Source organism: Phodopus roborovskii, unplaced genomic scaffold, assembly GCF_943737965.1.
Source record: "Phodopus roborovskii unplaced genomic scaffold, PHOROB, whole genome shotgun sequence".
Taxonomy (NCBI): domain Eukaryota; kingdom Metazoa; phylum Chordata; class Mammalia; order Rodentia; family Cricetidae; genus Phodopus; species Phodopus roborovskii.
This window is the reverse complement of record NW_026126549.1, coordinates 6,522,435-6,544,015: the sequence shown is the minus strand read 5'-3', so window position 1 is coordinate 6,544,015 and position 21,581 is coordinate 6,522,435. Positions and strand designations below refer to the sequence as shown.

At 42.9% G+C, this 21,581-nt stretch overlaps 1 protein-coding gene across 2 annotated transcripts in view; it reads left to right on the top strand.

The window, feature by feature from the left end:
- Mcc (MCC regulator of WNT signaling pathway) overlaps positions 1 to 21,581 on the top strand; it is a 339,919-nt gene that overhangs the window by 246,413 nt on the left and 71,925 nt on the right. For both annotated transcript variants that reach the window (XM_051201036.1, XM_051201037.1), the window contains 2 exons: positions 496 to 609; positions 12,666 to 12,808. In XM_051201036.1, coding sequence (XP_051056993.1) covers positions 496 to 609; positions 12,666 to 12,808 — 257 coding nt within the window. The remainder of the gene's footprint in view (positions 1 to 495; positions 610 to 12,665; positions 12,809 to 21,581) is intronic.

The window sequence follows — 21,581 nt, the reverse complement described above, 5'->3', positions numbered from 1 at the left end:
GTGATGAGGAAGGAGTTACTAGCAAGAAAATCTAACAGGTCAACTGGAGGAAGAGCTAACGCAAAACCGGCTCTCTTTCTTTGTGCCGAGGCTGGCTTCAAACTTACAATCCTCCTGTCTCAGCCTCCTGCTCAGGCTTCTGTCCTTGTGGTTTATGTTGATTTAGGCATTCCCATTTGAGCTGTCACTCTCACACTTACCTCAGGAAAAGTCCTTGGAATAAAGAGCTATGCTCTCTACCCTGAATTTACCATCTAATGTAGATTCTACCCCACACAGGAATGGCTTTCCCTGCTATGTCTAGAGTGATTAAATACCCAGCTCATGTAAGACCCTGACTTATGTGTTGTTCCTGAGATTAATGCACTCCAGTTCTCAGAAGTGTCCCCTTTGGAGTGATAATTTCCTTTTCCTACACGGCTATGTTAATCAAAGGAAGGAAGGGAAGGAAATGAGCTTGTCTAACCGTGGGTCCCTTTCCTTCTGCCACCACAGCTCCACTTGGCAGCCCTGGCATCACTCAAGGGAGACATAGTAGAGCTGAATAAACGCCTGCAGCAAACAGAGCGGGAACGAGACCTCCTGGAAAAGAAGTTGGCCAAGGCACAGGTAAGGGACCCGGGTGGGTGTGTGTTTGGTGTTTGTCTAACTTCTTTGTTGAACAGTAAATAAGTGAGTGAGTGAGTGAGTGAGTGAGAGAGAGAGTGAGAGAGAGAGAGAGAGAGAGTATAAATTTCAACAAAACAAAATGTGAATTAAATGAACAAAGGTTCTAGGTGGGCTGCTAAAAACAAAACAAAGCAACACAAACCCCAGTGTTTTGGGGCTTAAACAGTTAACATCTTTCTGTGTTATGGATGCTGAACATGATGTCACCTGGCAGTTTGGTTAGTAGTGAGGTGAAGCTACCTCCCCCACTGGGTCCCCAGATGGTGGAGAGAATAAAGCTATCTCATTTCTCTATACATCAGGGCACTAATCCTATTCTCGTGGGATTCACCATCTTTTATCATTTCCCCTAAGCCCCAACTCCTACTACTGTCACATTGGAAGTCTGGCAGCATTCACACTTGGGGGATGGATACAAATATAGTCCGTAGCATCCTCATCCCCACTGCACACAGTCAGGAAACAGAATCGCCCGCCACTCAACACCTTCTTCTGTCCCGTCTAATCTCTATACTTCCCTTCCTATAAAGTTAACTTCTGTGATGACTTTTGTATTAATAGTTCTTGCTTTTTCACAGTTTATCACTTAAGTTTACATCCATAGATGGAAGGGTTTGATTTTTTTTTAAATAAAAGAAATCACTTTATTCTAATGAACTGACATGATATCAGGATACAGATGGCTTAAGGCAGCCACTCAAACACTTTCCCAGTCTCAAATCTCAGTGAGCTTCTGTGTAGCCAGAATGGCCATTTTAAAACCTATGGTTTTATTCTTCCAATAGTGTTTTTATTCACTTATCCACCACGTGAGAACTCTGTGATGGAACTTTAACTAGAAAGAAATCCTTCATTTCCTCCTTCATGATTTGTGTGCCTTTTGCCTGTATTCTGTCCTTCCTTGTCACATCATAGGTCATAGTACCCTCTGTTCTGTCTCCTTTCTAAATATCTCTCTCTCTCTCTCTCTCTCTCTCTCTCTCTCTCTCACACACACACACACACACACACACACACACACACACACACACACACCTGCTTACCTATATTCATGTATTATTGGCTAGGTTCTGCATTTGAGGGAGAACATATGGTTTTTGTTTTTTTTTTTTTTTTTTTTTTTTGTTTGTTTGTTTTGTTTTTTTGTTTTTTTTTCTCTCCCTACATTTGGGTACCTTGATTAATATAATTTTCAAGTTCATGCATTTTCCTACAAATTTCCTTTTTCCTTACTGCTGAATACTATTAAGGTTTAATCTCAGTCATTTAAAACGTAGGCATTTCCTTTAAATACTTAGAATATAAAGATAGATTCTCCATGCCGTGTTTGCTTTTCAGTAGTAACTTGGCCATGACAGCTGCTTAACCACAGCTGTATGTTGGAGACTGCACACTCATGGTGTAGTTCAACCAATCCTGTCTCTCCTGCCATCCAAACATGAGGTCAGATTCACATCCACTCCCCATGGTAAAGCTGCAAAATGTGTCCTTTCCCAGCAGACATGCCATCTCCTACCCAGTTGCTGATCTTCCTTAGATGTTAGCAGCTGTTAATGTAGTATCTAGGTCAGCGGTCCTCAGCCTTTCTAATGCTGTGGCCCTTTAACACAGTTCATCATGTTGTGGTGACTCCCAACCATAAAATTATCTTATTGCTATTTTGTAAGTGTAATTTTGCTACTCTTGTGAATGGCCATGCAGATATCTGACATGCAGGATACCTGGTATGCTACCCTGTGAAAGTGTTCTTTGATCCCACAAAGGGTCATGACCCACAGGTGGAGAACTGCTGGTCTGGGTGCATTGCTTTGTTAGGACTTGAAATGCATGGTATTTTAGTTGAATTATCCCAAGTTTACTGCTGGAGGTGCTTTTACTGGGAAATTTCCCACCTGCTGTTTGTTCAAATGTGATGCACCTCAAAGGGAAACATAAAACAAGCGCCTGAAACCTGCCATTTATTTAACCTTTGTCAGGAGGATGTGCTGATTTGCCGAGATGCTCTGAAAGTGCTCTCTTGTTTGTTAATATTATTAAGAACTTATGCATTTAAATATATTTGAATTTCAATCTGCTGTAATTATTTTCCTTATAAAAGCTCCAGGGGTACTATTTTTAGCCAGGTAGAGCCTTGGATTGCTTATGAGTCCTATGCATGTTACTGAATAGCCAGACACCCAGAATACATCTTCATGTCCCCCACACTAGAAGCAGAGTGTTCTGGAAGCAGCCACAGTTTTTCTCAGTTGGCAGTATTTCCAGACCATTGTCTCGGTACTCAGGATGCTTGTTGCTTCTAGGTTGCTCATTGTATTGGGCCTCCTTTGTGGGCAGTGTTGCTGGATTAATTCAATTTAAATATTTTAAAAATGCTTTGACTCCAAAATTTAAGTTCAAGGACAAGTTACTAAAGCTATCTTTACTAGCCAATGTGCATGTGTATATATTTTATTATGTGTGAAATTGAAGATAAACTGTCTGGGGAGCTCATGTTCACCTTCCATCGCAAATTCAGACTGTACCATGTGCTTGCTTAAGTCCAGTTTTAAAATCCTCAAATTCAGATGTTCCATAATCATTCATTTGCTCTATTCCCTGTTACATACAGTCTCAGAATAGCAGTCCCACTATAGCTAACATAGTTAATGAGAAATTCTTCACTTTCTCTTTAGGTCACTTAAGCATTTGCAAGTAATATTCCTCAGTTTTTGTTTGTTTGTTTGAGTGTCCTCCGATTTTGTAATTGGATCCCCTTGAGTGGATTCCTGGAAATAATTCTCCCAGAGTTATTGAGTACTGATAACCGTATGTCTGTGCCTGTCCTTCTGGAAGTAAGTTTGCTGGACTTGAGGCCTATAGCTCATCTCTTCCTCCTCGAAGGTGCTGTTGTCTTGCTGTGTCAGGCATGGGAAGCTGCTGTGATGGGGGACACACCTTCCTTATGTTCTCAAAGTTCTTACTCTATTTAGATCAGTGGTTCTCAGCCTGTGGGTTGTGGACCCCCCCCCCCCCGCAAGAATCACATATCAGATATACTGCATATCAGATATTTATATTATAATTCATAATAGTATCAAAATTACAGTTATGAAGGAGCAACAAAAATAACTTATGGCTGGGGGTCACCACAACATGAAGAACTGTATTAAAGGGTCACAGCATCAGGAAGGTTGAGAGCTACTGCCCTAGATATATTTACAGGATTCTTTCCTTTCATCGTTTTCCTTCCTTCCTTTTAATCAATTTTTCCCTTCCCCCTTTTCATAGTTGTACTAGATTTAGTCTTCATCCCTTCTGTTTGATAACCTCCTGTTTGCTGTGTATTCTTTTGAATTTTTTTTACAGGGAAGTGATACTTTTTTATTATTATTATATGTATGGATGTTTTGCCTGCATGTATGTTTGTGCACCAAGTACATGCCCAGCACATGAGATGGCCAGCAGAGAGTGTTGGAGCCCTTGGGACTAGAATTAGGAGTGGTTGAGAGCTACGTGATGCCTGAAATACCCTGATCTCTGGTGGAGCAGCCAGTGAGCCTTACAACTGAGCCATCTCTCCAGTCCCTACTTTGGGGACATTTTTAATAAATTATGAGACTTAGCATTAGTTATATTTCCTGGCTTAGATTCCTCATCATTTGTATATCATTTCCTCTTTGTCCATCTTTAGTTATTTCATTGCCTCAAGTCCTTTGTATATCCTTTAAAAATGTATTTTGTCTTTGTTTTCTATTCCTCTTCTATGCTTTTTGGCTTGGCATCCATTCCTAAAATGGTATCATTATTTCTAATTCTGTGCTGAGCTCTGTCACCTCATCCCTACTTTTTCTGATTGTGAATTGTATCCATTTATGCCTCATACCTGTTCCTTAGATCTTGCATTGATTTTAAAACAGGCTGTTGTTTGGTTTTTCTCTCTGTGTGAGGGGGCATTAATTCATTGTGTAGAGCATTTCTACAGTTAAAGAATTTTTAGTTGCCTTTTTTTTTTGCACAGGATTTAACCTCAATATTTTTCTAGGTTTTGCTTTGATATGATGTGAAAGCATAATCTCCTTGAACTTTTATTTATTTACTTACTTTAAAGCTTTTATTAATTTTTTTTAATTGTGTGTTTGTGGACATGTGTGTGTGCCTGCCTGTGTGTGTGTATGCGTGTATGTTGTGCGTACACATATAGGCCAGCAAAGGATGTCAGATCCCCTTGGAGGTGGAGTTAACAGGAAGTTACAAGCATCAGGAGATGTATATACTGGGGACCATACTGCGCTATTTTTGCAAGAGCAGTCCACACTTGCAACTGCTGAGCCATCTCTACACTGCCCCCCCTTGAACTTTTAGGAATGGGGGTCATGAAGGCAGTTTAAGCTCATAGCACATATGACAGCCCCTTCTTGACCTTCCTGATTGATGCTCTGCTCTGTTTCATTTATGTCTGGATCTTTTCTTTTCCTCTACCATCCCCACCCTCATTTGTTTAGATGTTGCCCTCAGGTGTTTGTGTTTGTTTGTTTGTTTGTTTGTTTGTTTTCTCTAGATGGGAACCCTGGGAACCTGTCTTTATAATTCACAGGGACTAGACTGCCATGGCCCTTCATATCTTATGATGGGCCTTTCACACCTCACACCCTGGCATCAGCACAGTCCTTCTGGGTTTACCGGTTTTCTCCAGTTGGCCCTCAGGCTTTTCCTGTGAAAACCTATTGAAAATTTCCACTTATTAATTAGAGTCAATTTTGATTCTGATTTTGCCAACATGGACACCACCGAGATCTACCAATGATACCAGTTTTTTCTTAGCTGCTTATATCTTGTTTCAAAGGGACACTATGTTCAAGATTTTAAGCTGCTGTGTAAATACATGCTCAGTTTATTTTTTAGTATTGTAATTCAATGCATTAAAAAAAAAACAAGCTTATTCTTAAAAAGCAGTTTTAAAATTTCAACTTTCCAGGTTAGGGGTGGTGCAGACTTGTATGTAATTCTAGTTATTTGGGAGGACGAAGTAGGAGAATTGCAAGTTCATTGTCTTCTTGAGCTACACACAGGGTGAGCTCAAGCCCATCCTAGACTACTTAATGTGCCTTTGTCTGAAAAGGTGAATAAAGGTCTGCGGGGTCTGCGGTGAACCTCAGGAGGCGGGCTGCTTGCCTGGCATGCACATAGCCCCAGCTGTAAGCCTCACTCCTCCAAGGAAAGAAGTGATTCAGTGGTGCATCATTCATGACGTGGGGGGAGGATTATTTGTCTAAGGCAGATGATGCTCTACAGCCCAGGTAGGGCTCCATCTTGAAGCAACCCTCAGTGTCTCAAGTTCTGGCATTACTGGCCTTTGCCACCATGCCTGGCTTTACATGGCTATTTTTCAAGTCTGTCCTATCACCATTACATTACCTTCGTAGTCAGAAAGGAAACGATTGAAGAAAAATATACAGCTAGGGGAAAAAAAAAATGGGTTTTGTTGTAGACACCACGCTAGAAGGCCTTGGAAAGTTTTGGGGAACTCTCATGTCTCACCATCACAGGGAAGGTAAAAGAAGAACACTGGTTGGTCTTAAGCTCAGCCAGCCAGCTACCTTCATGCTTGGCAGCCAGGCAGAGGAGCCTGCCCCACACCCAAGGTCAGATGAGCTACTGAGCAAGGCCATCAGTGCTGCTCCAGGATTCTCTGCATGACATTATTTTGGATTTGGTTTTGGTTTTTGCACTTAGATGAAAATTTTACATAAAGTGTGACCCCTTTGATTCGGAAAGAATAACACCACTAGGGTATTTCCAGTGAGCTCGGCTGAATTGAAACTTCCTAAATGCCTCATCAGAGCAAGTTCTTCTGACCAGAAGGTGCTACTTTTGGGTTAAGTAACAGTAAAATGATGTTAAATAACTGTGGGTCTCAAACTTGTACTTATTGGTGGTTATTATTGGTGAGACCCCCTCCCCCCATTTTTCTTTCTCCCCCTCTCTTCCCCTTCCTCCTCCCCTCCGCCCTCCCCTCTCTCCTTCTGTGTGTATGTGTGAACCCACACAGATACAAGCAGAAGCCTCTCACCACTCTCCCGCCTCTCTAGCTTTCATTGTTTTCAAAGAAAATTGCACATGATTTCAACTTAGAGTTGGCAAACCCCACAGTCTTGGACCTTAAAGCACAACCAGTATGATATTCATTAGAATCTGTGTCTGCAAAGTCAAACCTGTTTGTTCAGGAGACAGTAAAAAGACAACAGAGCCGGGTGTTGGTGTCACACACCTTTAATCCCAGCACTTGGGAGGCAGAGGCACACTTCATCAGAGAGATGCCTTCCAATAAAAAACAAACAAATAAACCCCTAAGATCTAGGAAAGAGAATGTAAGAAAATGTCAGCCTAGCTACCCTGATTCCATTATAAAGATGGACTGATTCTGGAAAAGCTAAACACAATGAGCCCACAGTGCCATGTTCTCTTGATGCATGCCTGGGCAAATAGTGTATATTTGAAGCTCTCTCAGCTTCTTGAAGAGCAACTGCATGTGAAATTCCTTTTGGAGCTGGAGGAAGTTTTACCATCTCCAAATATTACCGTGCCATGATGAAACAAAATTGTAAACAATAAACGGGGCTTACATTCATTGGGGACCGCCAGAAGAAACCCAACATTTGTCCAGTGTTATTGATAACACCGGAATTGGTTGAGTAAAGGTAGGTTTGCTAAATTAGGATGGTGAGATCGATCCTGGACGGAACTTCAGAGAGAGTCATCAGATGGAGGTGAAATGCTCGGTGGGGAGCCAACATCAGTAAGACAGGGGACACAGAATTCTTGTATTCATTTTCTGCCGCTGTGCAACAAACTGCTTCTGGCATAATACAAGGGACTCATCCCTACTCTAGCAAACTGAGCGGGTGCACAGACCTGAACTGCGCCCATGTTCACGTTTGCAGTGGGATGGGGCACTTGCTATTTCAAAGCTCTCTGTCTTCAGAAAGCAAGCCCCTAGAGTCATTACACACAGGCTTTCAAGAAAGAAAACATGCAGTTTCAATGAAATGGAATAGACAGCGTATTTTCTTTTTATGTGCTTTTTACCCCCTCATATGAAGATGTAGTTTGCAGGCATTTTCTTTGTTGGCTCCCTTGTTCTTTCTTCTTTACGAACAGCATTCTGTGGTGACCTGGTGACTGCTGCAGCTCTGTGCTCCTCCTTGGCATTTGAATCTGCACCCCCCCCCCATATGCCGGCTTGCTCTCCCCTCCCCTTCCTCTAAGGAGAACTGCCACGGAGCTTAGAATCAGAATTGGAATACCCTGAGCACTATTGGTTGTGACCAGGCCAGTGTGACCCTGAGGAAGTAACATCACTTCTAGCCATATTTTAAAAGGGAGAAGTACCGACCCCCTCCCCAGGATGGTGATGGGGTTAACACATTAATGATGGCATTGCATTTTTCAAGAAGCCAGTTGATAATGCTCTTAGGTTTGACAGCCAAGACGAATGTGATGATTAAGGACCAGTGGCCTCTGTGGAGTAAGCGAAAACCCATTGCACAACATTAACAAAACCATAAAGCCCCCCAGTGTCACCACACAGCACAGGCTTTTCCAACAGGCCCCGCATTCCCAGACAGGTCATCTCAAGGCTTTATTTGGGATAATACAGCTGGCAGAGCCACCACACCTAAGGCATTGTATTCACAGCAGTTAAAATGATGCTTTTGCTTGTTTTACTTTATTTTTTTTTTACCATGTTTTTGTGTACGTATGTGTATGTGTTTGTACACATACATACCACAGTGGACCTTTGGAGGTCACAGGACAACTTGCAGGACTTGCTTCTCTCCTACCGTCACATGACTCCCAGGAACACAATCCTCAGCTTAGTGTTTTTACCCTTTGGCTCATGTCACTGGCCCTGGGGTTCATTTATAGTAAACATTATTATTGTACTTAGGCAGCTTCGGCAGTATATATGGCTAGATACAGGTATTCACAGGGGGTTTCATTCTTCCCTTATCATGATAGTGTTAAGGGCTTAGAAAGGAGCTCAGGGTATATATCAAGTGCCAGATTTTTTAAAAAAAAAAAAAAATCCAGGAAAAACAAAACACTCTAATATTTAGTCACAAACTGAAAATCTGTAGCCATAGGGAAAATCTAGACTCCCAGTGATACTGACCTCTAGAAATGTGTAGGCAAGGCGCCACAGCCACGGCCTTTCTGGCTTTGTTATACTGGTAACATCAGTCAGAAATTGAATTTAGAACAGGAGGAAGAGCCCAAGATACAATTAGTGCAATAATGGGGAAGAAAGCAGAGGCATGTTGTTTCAAGCTCTTTTTTGCCTTTTTTTCTTTGGAAATGCAGCAGGCATTTGTGTGTATGGTAAAGCAAAGGAAACAACAATAACCAGATGGTAAAGGTACAGTGAAAACTCTTGTTACTCCCAGCTGCTGTTAAATAAGTAATCACTGAATGATAGACATGCGGTCGGGCCAACCTACAGAAGCTGGCAATCCCCAGTTTCACACACTGTGTGCACTTGGGTGCTTCTTTCCTCCTTAGGGGTGCGGTTGGAGATGTCCAGGTTTTGTGGCTTTTGTTTGGTACAAACATAGTATTTCTTGATGTTTATTAGTGCCTATGAGAAGCTTGGAGGGGAAGGAGGAGGGAGGGGAGGATATGGATATTACCAGGTAACTCAAACAGAATTAAAAGGTGTTTTTTTTTTTCCGGGGGTGGGGTGGGGGGTGGTGTTTGTTTTCTAGCAGTTTTTGCATATCACTTCATATTAGTCTGTTTTCCCATGTACAGAATGATTTGATTAGTCACTATGCAGTAATAACAAGCAATTCCAGATACCAGATATCTTACTAGGAGCGCATGGAGGTAGAGGTGTGTGTGTATGTGTGTGTGTGTGTGTGTGTGTGTGTGTGTGTGTGTGTTCATGCACCTCACCTAGATCCAAGTTTGTATATTAGCTTATCTCATCTGGAATGTTGATACTCACCATGATCTGGAATATGGCCTGGTAAATCCTACAAGACTTCCTTAATGACAAAATGGTGTGTAATCACCCATCTCATTGGCCAAAACAATTTCCAGGGCCTATATTAGCTTCAAGGAGGAAGGGAAGTACAGCTGCATTTTGTGTACAGGAGGCAACAATACACAAAGTGTTGGTGAAGGCTCTGCTGGCCATCTCTGTAGGGTTGCTAATGCTTATCTTCCGGGTGGAGTCCCCAACAGACGGGGGGTTGGGGAGGACAGAAACACCATTTGAAAGAGGATTATGTGAATGAATTTGTGAAAACTTGAGTGGATCTTTCCATGTTATACAAATATGTCAATGACTAACTGAAAAATTAGAAATCATTTTGAAACTTGTTATCCAAAAAAAAAAAAAATGAAAATGAATGTACAATGTAATGAAGCTTGTTGGGGTATAGCAAAAATACATGGAATGCTTATGATAAGTTATGCCTATATTTTAAAAAAGAGAAATCTCAAACCTTTCACTGTATCTTAAGATGCTAAAAAACACTAAAACAAACGGAACCTAAAATTAGTAGAAGGAAAGAAATAAGATCACACCAGAAATAAGTGAACCTGAACCTAAGAGTACACAAAGGACCCTTGACACAAAGAGCTGGTTCTCAATGGCTAAGACAGACCATTGGCTAGACTAAGAAATAAAAAAGAAATTAGAAAATCAGAGATAGAACAGAGACTGCATTCTGAGTTGTCACTTGTAATTAATCACTACAGATTATCGTGAATAACTCCTGGATGCCGGCACTGCGCAGGGACAGGGACAGGGACAGGAGCACCGGGCTACCACCTTCTCTCCCACCTACTTGTGTCTGTGTTTCGTATTCTCCCAAGACTCCAGGGCTCCTTTAGTTCATTTGACACAAGTAGAGCTGAAGAGGCTTCCCAGTGCTTTAAAAAAGTATACTTAGGGGAAAATGGAGGGTTGCGAGCCAAACATCTTCACCCTCAGCTAAAAGGGTTGTTTCTCCTGACTGTCCTCCTTTTAGCTGCAAGTGCTATCCCTGGCTGAGTTTAGGCTTCCTGTAGTCTGTCACTCTGCACGCCCCTCCAGGCAGACTTTTCAGCCAGCACCAGGGGCAAAGGTGGTTCAGCACCACATGTCACACTCTGCCTCTCCATCTGGTGTCTCTGAAATCCAGCCATCCCCATGGGATCTTTGTTTAGGGTGGGCCTGAGCAGTCTGCGGGGATGCCTGTGTTGTCTTGTGCTAGCTCCCAAGTCACTTCAATGCCCTTACCTCATCTAAAAACTGAACCTCTTCATTGCTGATGGGGTTCTGCAGTCTCTGGACAGGCTAGGTGGTGGGAGTGGCCTGTCGTTCGAAAAGGAGGAAGGAGAGAGAGATGGTGGGAACATGGAGGCTGGTTAAGCGAGCGTGGGAAGTATGGCACTGAAACCTTTGTCTAGCGGATTGGATGTTGAAAGCCAGCATAGCTCTGGCAGAGTCCGAAGCAGAGCCTGGCATTGCCCCGCCATCATTCTCTGTTCAGTCTCCACCAGAGCATGTATTCTGTAGGCTTTGACATACTAACATTTTGTGGACTTCTCTTTACTCCTAAAGATAGTGGATTGTGGATGAAACTTAGCTTAGTAAAGTTTCCCCTTAGGCGTGGCTTACTTGGGTACTAGGGATTAAACCCAGAACCACTGAACAATGTCTCCAGCCTCTTAGAAGTGGCCCCGCTCTTACGTCTGGACCCACTGACTCCAGTGGCTTCACTTTGAGTGGAGGTTATCATGGAACACAGTTGTTCACATCAGTGTTCTGAAAGCAGCTCTCCTATGAAGGTCTCTGGTAGAGCATCCAAAGACCTTGCTTGCCCACCTGAGTGTTTCTGAACTTCTGAGGGTCCCCAGCTCCCTGCCATGGATGATAGCATTGGAAACAGCAGATTTGGGAAGGGAGTGTGTAAGAAGCCTTACCCTTTCCCTGCCACAGGCTTGAAAATGCCCACCTGCAGAGCTGGCCGGTCAGCACATATGGCTCTTGGCATTCGGAAAACCGTGTTGAAAGTAAAATTAAAGTTTCCCTGCTGGACAGGAAATTAATAACCGCTGAGTTGAGCAGACAAGGCCAGAGCTAGACCACTTGTTCCATCACCTAGGATGTTTTATTGTTATGTAAATGATATCAGCTGCCACTGCCTAAGGGGAATTGAGAAGGGTAGAGAGAACTAATGGGGGACTGCTTCCTTATGGTTTAAATTCCTTCTGCAAATGTATTTTCATAACATGCACTGATTCTTTACTCCATCAGTACATAGACAGAGGGAAGCTTCCAGGCCTCTGTTGTCATTATTTCTATAAAGTAGCCTTCATGGCGGTGACACATTGCCATTTACTCATTTTATAACACTCCAAGATCACCCACAGTGAGCTGGGCCATATGCCACCAGGGCGGGGGAGGTGGCTAGGGATACATGATGGAATATCTAGTGTCTGCCTTCTGGGAGTTTATAGTTTGGAAGAAGAGGATATTGGATAACATAAACGAGTCACCCCACCCCCACCGAAACAGCCATTATACCACTTAATGTTTTAGGTTGAAAAGTAACTGAAGTATACTATGGAAAATGAAGGAAACTGGTGGAGGGAATTAACAGCTGGCCTTCAAGGCTGTGGATGAATTACCTCTGCAAACTTAGGTACATTACTTAGAGTCATTCACTCAAGATTCAGAATCTGATGGCCTCATGTCCGTTAGGTTAGGTTCTTGCTTAGGAGCCAACAGGGATCTGCAGAGGGTGAGACAGAGCAAAGTACTTTTAGAAAGGCAAAATCCTGTGTCTCCTCCTGAGGCATTATAAATTTTAATTGGGGCTACAAGAGGTTGGAGCAGGTAAGTATCTTATTTGGGGCATACCAGTGTTGAGGGCAATGGTTTGAAGCCATAAAGTGCAGAATCCTTCTCTGAAAGGCATGTCAACACACCCACATGTCTGTCTTCTGTCCTGTGTTCTTGGTCCTAGTGTGAGCAGTCACACCTCATGAGAGAGCATGAAGATGTCCAGGAGCGCACGACACTTCGCTATGAGGAGCGCATCACAGAACTCCACAGCATCATTGCAGAGCTCAACAAGAAGATAGACCGTCTGCAAGGCACCACCATCAGGTATGGCTGCTCCATCTAGCCTGAGTTTGTCCTGAATGTGCTGCATTCTGATCCTCACAAGCACCCCAGCAGGTAGACAGGGTGGGAGCTGTGACCCCCAGCTTATTGCCAAGGATATAGAATCAGCAACAGAGTGAAATGCCTTATTAATGAATTCTAGGTGGGTGCTGCTCTGTCCAGTCTGATGTCCTTCCTGCCTCCTTTGTTCATCAATCTTCTCCAGACTCACTTCCTCCCTCCCTTAGTGCCTCTGAGACTCATGGATGTGGCTTACAGCTAAGCATTATATGGGTTTCTAGATAATCTGTTAATATTTTGAGCTTATCCCAAGTTGTATATCATCTGTGACACTTACCCTATTAGCAGATACCCAAGGCAAGGCTTGACCCATCTCTCCACTGGAAAGAATGGCTTGACCCATCCATCAGTTTACTGGTGAGAAAGGCAGGTGTAAAAGAAGTGCTGATGGAGAGCGGTTACAGTTATGTTTAGCAGAAGCAGAGGCAGAGTTGGAGCCGAGACTCAGTTTTGCTTAGTTTTCTTTCCCTGAAGATGTCCTTCAGGGGCTCTGCTTCCTTGGCTTATGGGTCCATTTGGCTCCTGAGTTTGCAACACTGTACTCCATTCCCTGCATCTTCCCTGTGCCGCAGGGAGACTTGCTGAGGAGCTCACTGTGATGGATGGAGAGCATCCCTATGCAGAGAGAGCAGTGTTTAGTACCTACATTCCTGGACAAAGGCTGCTGTGTTCATGAAGCATTCACATAAGCCATAATTGAAAGAATCGCAGAGGCAGCTGCTCTGAATTCTCCCTGGAGAAGTTCTGGCTCACAAAAAAAACTTGAGATGGATTTTGTTCCAACTCTGAGAGTTGCAGTAATGATGGGGCTTCCTAGTGAGGGTGCTAATGGGCATCTGTTTTCTGGGCAAAATCATGGAAAATTTTACACTGACTTGGAACCGCACAATAAATTTCATATTCTAATTTAGAACCTTAAGGTTTTAAAATTATATCCTGATCTACACAGTGATTGTGGGTTAGAAATACATGAGCAAAGAAAAGGTTTTAGCCCAAAGATATGATTGTAGCAGATTTCAAAGAGCCCTACAGAGGACACTGGCAAAATTGGTGACTTCGTTAAAAATGAGTTACACTTTTAAAAACTTGAGAAGGTGACAGTGAATGGGTGTAGTCCGTTGGAAATATATGTACAATACATATCAAGAGAACAACTCAATATCAAGATGTTTAAATAGGAGGTAATAGCCTGACTGCTTCACTTGAATACCATGTGGGCTGGTTGACCATCAACATGTATTTGTGCATCTTATGTAAAGGAGGTTTGTATCTGTGCAGATGTCACATTACATAACCCCTACCTGTTTTCATTATGTAAATAAGCTAGCTGCTCCTTGAGGGGACTTGTGGCCAGGTTGTAACATGTAGGCTACTGAGAAACATTCTTCCTGGCCTCTGAACTCCATAGGCCAAGGCGTGGCCCCAGCTTCCAGCACTTCAGGAATTGTTTTTGTCATCTACCTTGATCTGCTATGGCTGCCCCAGCTCGGGAACAACACACCATGGATGAGTTTTTAACTGCTCTGACGTACCCCAGTATCTGCTTGTATCCTTTTCCTGATATCCAAGGACAAAGAGGGAAAGTAGAAGGAGTGGAGGGCTGGAGAGATGGTTCAGCAGTTAACACTGGCTGCATATCCCAGAGTCCAATTCCCAGCAACCACATGGTGACTCAGCCATCTGTAATGGGATTCGATGCCCCCTTCTGGCATAAAGTTGTACATGCCGATAGAGCGTTCAATACATAAAATAAGAAAAAAAAAAAAAATCTAAAAGTAAAAAAAAAAAAGTAGTGGAAGTGTATGTGTCCTCATCCTCGTATGACTCTGAATTCTCTTCTTAGTTATGCACCTAAAAACCCACACCAAAAATGTTTGCTTTTCATCCCTGCAACATCAAGCTCTCCTAGTTGACAAGTGTTAAGGGAACATGAAGAATATGATAACGGTGCCACAGTTAACCACATGGCCCTTTGCAGAATCCATGCTCTTAGAAACAGAATAATCTAGGTGTCAGTGTCTCCCAAAGGAACGTGCGAACAAAGCAAAGATAGCTCAGTGAGGCTACTATTTTTGCAAAAAGAATGCATCAGAACCCAAATGGGGAGGGTTAGCATGTGGGGTAGGAAGTGCACTTGGGTTTTATTCTAGTACAGGTGGTAACTGTCTTTTCTCCATTGTCCTGGATCTGACCTTTTGCTCCTTCAACGTTGGCTACTTTTACAATATGCAAAGCAAAGGACATGAAGGAAGGGAGGAAGGGGAAGGTGCAAAAAAAAAAAAAAAGTTACTGGGTAGAGGTGTTAAAACGTTTGCATAAAGGCCTAAAAGGGAAGAGATAAAAAGATTTGCATGAAAGTCTTCCAAGGTGGGAGAGATAAGAAGAATCAAATCCCTTGTCCTAAATAAGCTTTATGCTGTTTGACAGAAAAGACTTAGCATTTGATGTTTCTTAGAATGCCACATGCCACTGAACTACAAAGAAAAAGTTATTGTGTTGGCTAGAGTGACAGGTGAGGGAGGCATTGCTAGGCTACTGCCTAGAAATTGTAAGCAGTTAGAGTTAACAGATCAGAGTAAGCTAATACAGGGGTAGGCCTTTTAAGAATAAAGAATTTTGGACTACTTTACTAGGTAAGAAAAGCTAATTCTGAGCTGGAGAGGTGGCTTAGCGGTTAAGGGCACTTGCTGTTCTTGCCGAGCACATGAATTCAATTCCTAGAACCTATGTGGTAGTTTTAGCACCTACAGAAGCTCTGGTTTGGGGAGTCTGATAACCTGCTCTTGCCGGGGAACATACCATATGGTGCATACACGTACCTGTAGGCAAAACACTCGTGCACATAAACAAATCCCTAAAAAAAGAAAGAAAGAAAAGGAAGAAAGAAGCAACTAAGTCTAACTAAGTGAGGTATTGCCCAAACCAGAAGAAGCAGATTTCCTAGTAGAGAGAGAGAAAAAAAAAAAAAAAAAAAAAAGAGGAAGATTTTTTTTTTATATATAATGACAGCGCCAGCCTCGTGTCTAGTAAAGGAGATAGATAGCTAAATGCACATGTTTTTCTGGTTTCGTATAGATGCATTTTGTTTCTGCTCTTGATTTTTCTGCTACTTGTGTGTGGTGAATTGGTGAAGCTTACAATCTGGTGGCTGTGTTTCATAATGTCTAGTCAGGTTTGCCATTGGCTCGAGGAGGTTCCCTGACAATAGATACAATAGCTGATGACACATGTAGTGTAGTGGGTCACCCATTTTGAGAAGCAGCTGAATTCATTTAGTTGACCAGAGGGACAGTTACAGAAGGTTGACACTATTACTGTTGTGGTTGAGAAATTTATCTGATCACGAGGATGTATTGGATGATCACTCAGCAGTCATCAAGTGTAGACTGTTCTTTCTCTACTCCCCCAAATCGGAGACATTCTGGGCCCTTGGGCTACTTCCCAGACCCCCTTCCCAGCGGTGTTCTGGATAGTTTTCAGTCTAGTGAAGAAGGGTCGGGGAGGAAGTAGAGGCATTAACTATTCCCACAAGGTCATGATAGGGGCAGCACATGCAATGTAGATGTCTGCCTTGACTGGCCAGACACAAAGTTTTGGACAGGTATATACCAGCAGCAACAGGTGCCTGATTTCTGGGGGACCAGAGCTAGGGTGGCCTCCACCCACCCACCCTCCTCTGTCTTCTCCATCCTTCCACCAGCCTTGCAAGGACAGATATGCCTGAGTGCAATGTTCTCTGTTTGAATCTTTTAGGGACCGTTTATTTTGCTAACGGATCCCTGCCAAATGCACTCTAAATCACATCTCCTAGACATGAACACTGAACATTTTGCGTATATGTCCTGAAACTTTTTCTAATGGGTATTTTAAACATACTGGATCATGTGCCACACAGACATATATGGTTTTTTATAATATGTGCTCTTTCACTTCACAGTGTATTATAAGTGATTTTATAATGTTTGACTTGGAGAGATTTTTGTCTTTTCTTTTTCTTCTTTTTTTTTTTTTTTTTTTTTTTTTTTTTTTTTTTAGACAGGGTTTCTCTGTGTAGCTTTGTAGACCAGGCTGGCTTTGAACTCACAGAGATCCAACTGCCTCTGCCTCCTAAGTGCTGGGATTAAAGGGGTGTGCCACCACTGCCCAGCGACTTGGGAAGATTTTATAATGGGATAGAAAACATAAAAAATATATGACCATAGAACACTTTGGGTCCAAAAAGAAAAGGAATGATGTCTAAGCAAATTGAACATGAGATCTTTTCTTTCCCATAAGGAACTCTTGTAGCACCAGCCTTTCCCTATTAACCTTCATGGCTCACCCTTGTTCTCTGCTTTATTTCTCATTCACTCTGGGCTCCCTGCTGTCTGCCTACTTGCCCCAGCAGATTTCCCCAAGCCCCGTTTTCTATGGACTGAAAGTTGCCTTCCCTCATCTGGTCATCACCAGTGTGATGTGTGGAGATGGGCCTGTGGGAGATGATTTGGGTCAGATGGATTCACCAGGGGAGGGCTCTCGTGGCAGGAACTGCCTTCATGAAAACAGAGGCTGGAGAGCTGGCTTGTGTGATCAGCCTCCCTCCTTCGCTGCTGCCGCCATGTGATGACACAATTAGAAGGCAACTGTCTGCAAGCCAGGCAGAGGACCTCTCCAGAAAGTGACCGTGCTAGCAATGCTTTTGGGCTTTCCAGCCTTCAGAACTGTGAGAAGACACATCTCTGTTGTTTAAACCACCCAGTCTGTGGTATTCTGTTTTGGCAGCTTGAGCAGCATAAGATGCTAATGATTTCTCTCTTTCTCCCAAATCTCCTTCCCTCCCCTTCTCTTCCCTCCTCCCCTTTTCTCTTTTGCAATGCTGGAGATAGAACCCACAGCCCCACACATGCTGTGCACATGGCCTCCCATGCCAGCCCAACAATATTTATGTATTTAGTGTTTGTTTATTTTGAGATAGCATCTAGCCCAAGCTGGTTGTCCTAGTTTGCTTTCTGTTGCTGTGATAAACACCAAAAGCAACTTGGGAAAGAAAAGTTTTATTTCATCTTACAGTTCCATCATCTATGGAAGCCCAAGGGAGGGGAGGAATGCAAGTCAGAAGACTGAAGTAGAAACCACAGAGGAGTGTTCTTGCTGGGTTGCCTTCCACCTCGCTCAGGCCTGTTGCTGGAGTTACTTGTCCTACTAGGTCCTGTTGCCCTTCAGCCTCAAATAAGCACAAAGACACTATATTAATTATTAAACTGTTGACTGATGATTAGGGCTTCTTATTGGCTAGCTCTCTCTTAATTATTAACCCTGTTCTATTAATATATGTATTTCCACATGGTCTGGGCTTACTGGAGAATGTCTGGACCTGTTACTCCTTTGGCAGCTACATGGCATCCTCTCAAGTGCTCTCTCTGCCTCTCTTCCCAGAATTCTCCTCGACTCTTAGCCCCGCCTATCTTCCCGCCTCTATTGACCTAACAGTGTTTTATTTATAAACCAATAAGAGAAAGATATATACAGAAGGACATCCCCCACCACACGCCCACTGACACTGACCATAACAGCTGGCCTCCAACTTGTGATCCTGTTGTTTTGACCTCTCCTGGGTAAATATTAAAAGTGTGTCTCACCATGCTCAGCCACTCAAATCTTTCTAACTGAAAGTTCTAAATGTCCATTCTTGTCTAAATGTCCCTTATTATAGCATTGGCCTAAAATATCTCTATTCCTTCTGGGTGGTCTCTTTTATGATTGAGACCCTGCATGTCTGGAACTTTGCCCTCCTCTGGGAGTTCTATCCGAAACCTGAGTCACATGATGGATCTCTCTAGCTAGCACCTTCCATATTGAATGGCCTCACCCCAAACCACTAAAAACTCATCTCTGTGATCTTTGCCTCGGCCCTAAACCTCTCTGCAAGAGGCCCCTTCCTTCCTTGGGAGCAAGGCAGCATCTGATGGGCCTGTCTATTTCGATGTCATCTACCCTCTAGGATTTCAGGGCTGTGTCAGTACCATACTTTTATTCCCAATCTTTCAGCCCATGTGGCAACCATGTGCTGCATCTCAAACAAGAACCAAGACTTCTGTATCTCCCTGACAAAGTGTGTTGTTCTGGTTAATTGAGGTCCTAAAAAGGCGAAATAAACCCCAGAGAGATCCCATTTCTCTCCCCATGTCTACATGTGTGGTCTACATAAGCCCTGCAGAATACCTGTAAATCCTCCTCTGTGGCTCTTTTAGCAAATCTTAAGATAAGAACGGAATATTGTTCTGGGTGGTAGTGGCACACATCCAAAGGTGGGTGAATCTCTGTGAGTGCCAGGCCAGCTAGTTTCAGGACAGCCAGGACTACATAGAGAAACTCTGTCTGGGGGGGATACACACACACACACACACACACACACACACACACATATATATATACATATATATATACACACACACACATACACACACACACACACACACCACACACACACACATATATATATACATATACATATATATGTATACACATATATATATATATACATATATATATAAATCTATGGAAGGGTATTCCTTTGTTCAGTTGCTCATCTGAAAGCCGTAGATAAGCTTTGTTTTCCTCTTTGCTCATGGGAAATAGGAGACACAGGTCCAGAAAACCACACTGTACCCCAACACCTACCTCCTGCAATCAGATCTTCTAAGAGAATTCAGAGGAATACATTTCTGTTCTATATTAGCCATTTCAGAAAGGGTTACCTTTCATTTGTAAGAAAGATAGAATGTGAAATCAATTAAAAAACAGGAAAACCTATCAGCTCAAGTGGGTTTAATAACGACAACTAGATGACAGCCACCAAAGCCAGTGAGCAATCACTGAAGCCATTTTCCAGTTTGTTTCAGCATCATGGTAATGATGGGTGTGTGTGAAGTTCATGTGTGATGTCATATTTCAGACTTTCTTGAGTAAATAAAAGTCCAGCTCCAAGTCTAGAGCAAATGAAAACTATACTTTTATCAATATTTCCTTTCTATGACTAAGTAATTTTACCCTGAAGCAAGATGACTCTTTAAAAGCAAGGAAAAACAAGTCCTTGAGCTACAGTGTGAGATTACTTTCATTGGTTCTAAACGAAGGAATCAGGCTGCACTGCATAGTAGTTGCGTAATGTGTAAGTCACACCACATATTCACATTTTGGATGTTCTGTTTTTATCATATCAATTCTGGCTCTTCTGGTCTTCAGGAGTCTTCCATAGTGATTTTCCTGCCACTGGTGATCATCATGTGGCTGTGTGTGTGCACGTCTAGAGCCAACCTCCCTGGGAGACTGTTTTATTTAATGTTACAGCTGGAAGCAAGTGTTAATGATTACAAGTCTAAACAAAGTCCCTTGAAGCACTTCTCATATACTTCTGAGTTCATGGAGCTGAGGACGTGTATCATCCCATGAGGTGATCCTTTACACACCAAGGTCAAACACTTGAGACTTGGTGATTCTGTTTTAGGGACCATCCACTCCACAGATGAAGGGTTTATCTAAACTTTTGTTTTCACGGCTAAACAGAGTCACACTGGGGAGATTGTCCATATTTTTTTTATCCCTAGAATTAACAATGGAGTTGAGGGAGGAGACATCTGTGCCTCAAAGAAATAGTCTGCCACAAGATTAAGAGCCACTGTCTAGGGAATAGGACGGAGGGTTAGTGGGTAAAAACACTTGCTGCACAAGCCTGATGACCTGAATTTGGATCATAGCACCATGTTGGGGAAAAAAAATCAAAAGCAAACAAACAAAAACACTGGATGTGGTTACTGGCAGACCTGATTGCTAGAGCTTGCTGGTGAGCTCTGGGTTTATCCAGAGACTTTGTCTCAAGGCAATCAAGTGAAGATGATAGACCAGGACACCACACACACTATATGCAGCAAAAACAAGAGGCCAATGAAGTCATTTTGAGAGGTTCTTGATGGTCATCTGTGAGACACCTTCACTGGCAGTGACTCAAAGCTGCCCAACAGCTTCATCTGCACAACACATGATCTAGTTAGTCTTGGCGAAGCTGCCATGGACCGCCAGTCTTCAGACTCAATCCGCTGCCTCTAGATGGACCAGTACTCCCGAGGGCAGGGAAACTCCATCATCGGTTTGCACATACTACAATGACGTCTGGCCAAAGGACCCTGACAGTTTTTCTGTCCTTGCACAATCCAGAATCTAGCTTCCCTTCAGGATCTAAACCTGTGGGGTTGTAAGCAAGCCCTGTAAATCAGTAGTTCTTGCAGTCTTTGGGAGAGACCTGGGGCTGCCTGCATCTTCTATTTTTCAGGCTGAGTTTAACCTATTTTAGATTTCACAGGGTCACTAACCTTATCCCGATCTTCTCATTAAATAGCTTCCCATCTTACTGATTGCTGTTTGTGTATGAATTCTTCAACTTCCCATTGGAAGGACTTCAGCAGGGATCAGGTGTGCTTACCCTACCCACTTCCTATGAGGCCATTCCACCCCTTATGTTTCTCAAAGAGATGTTGATAGTATTCGCTCCTGTGCTGTGCCTCCCCAGACTGTCGTCTTTGTCACACTATTATTTCTGCCAATCTTTTTTTTTTTTTTTTTTTTTTTTTGCCTCCTCTTTGGTGACAGCTCTGCTAAACACCTTGCTCCTCACCATGCACACCTCATAACTCGAAGGCTGTGTGCATGCTCTTTCTGT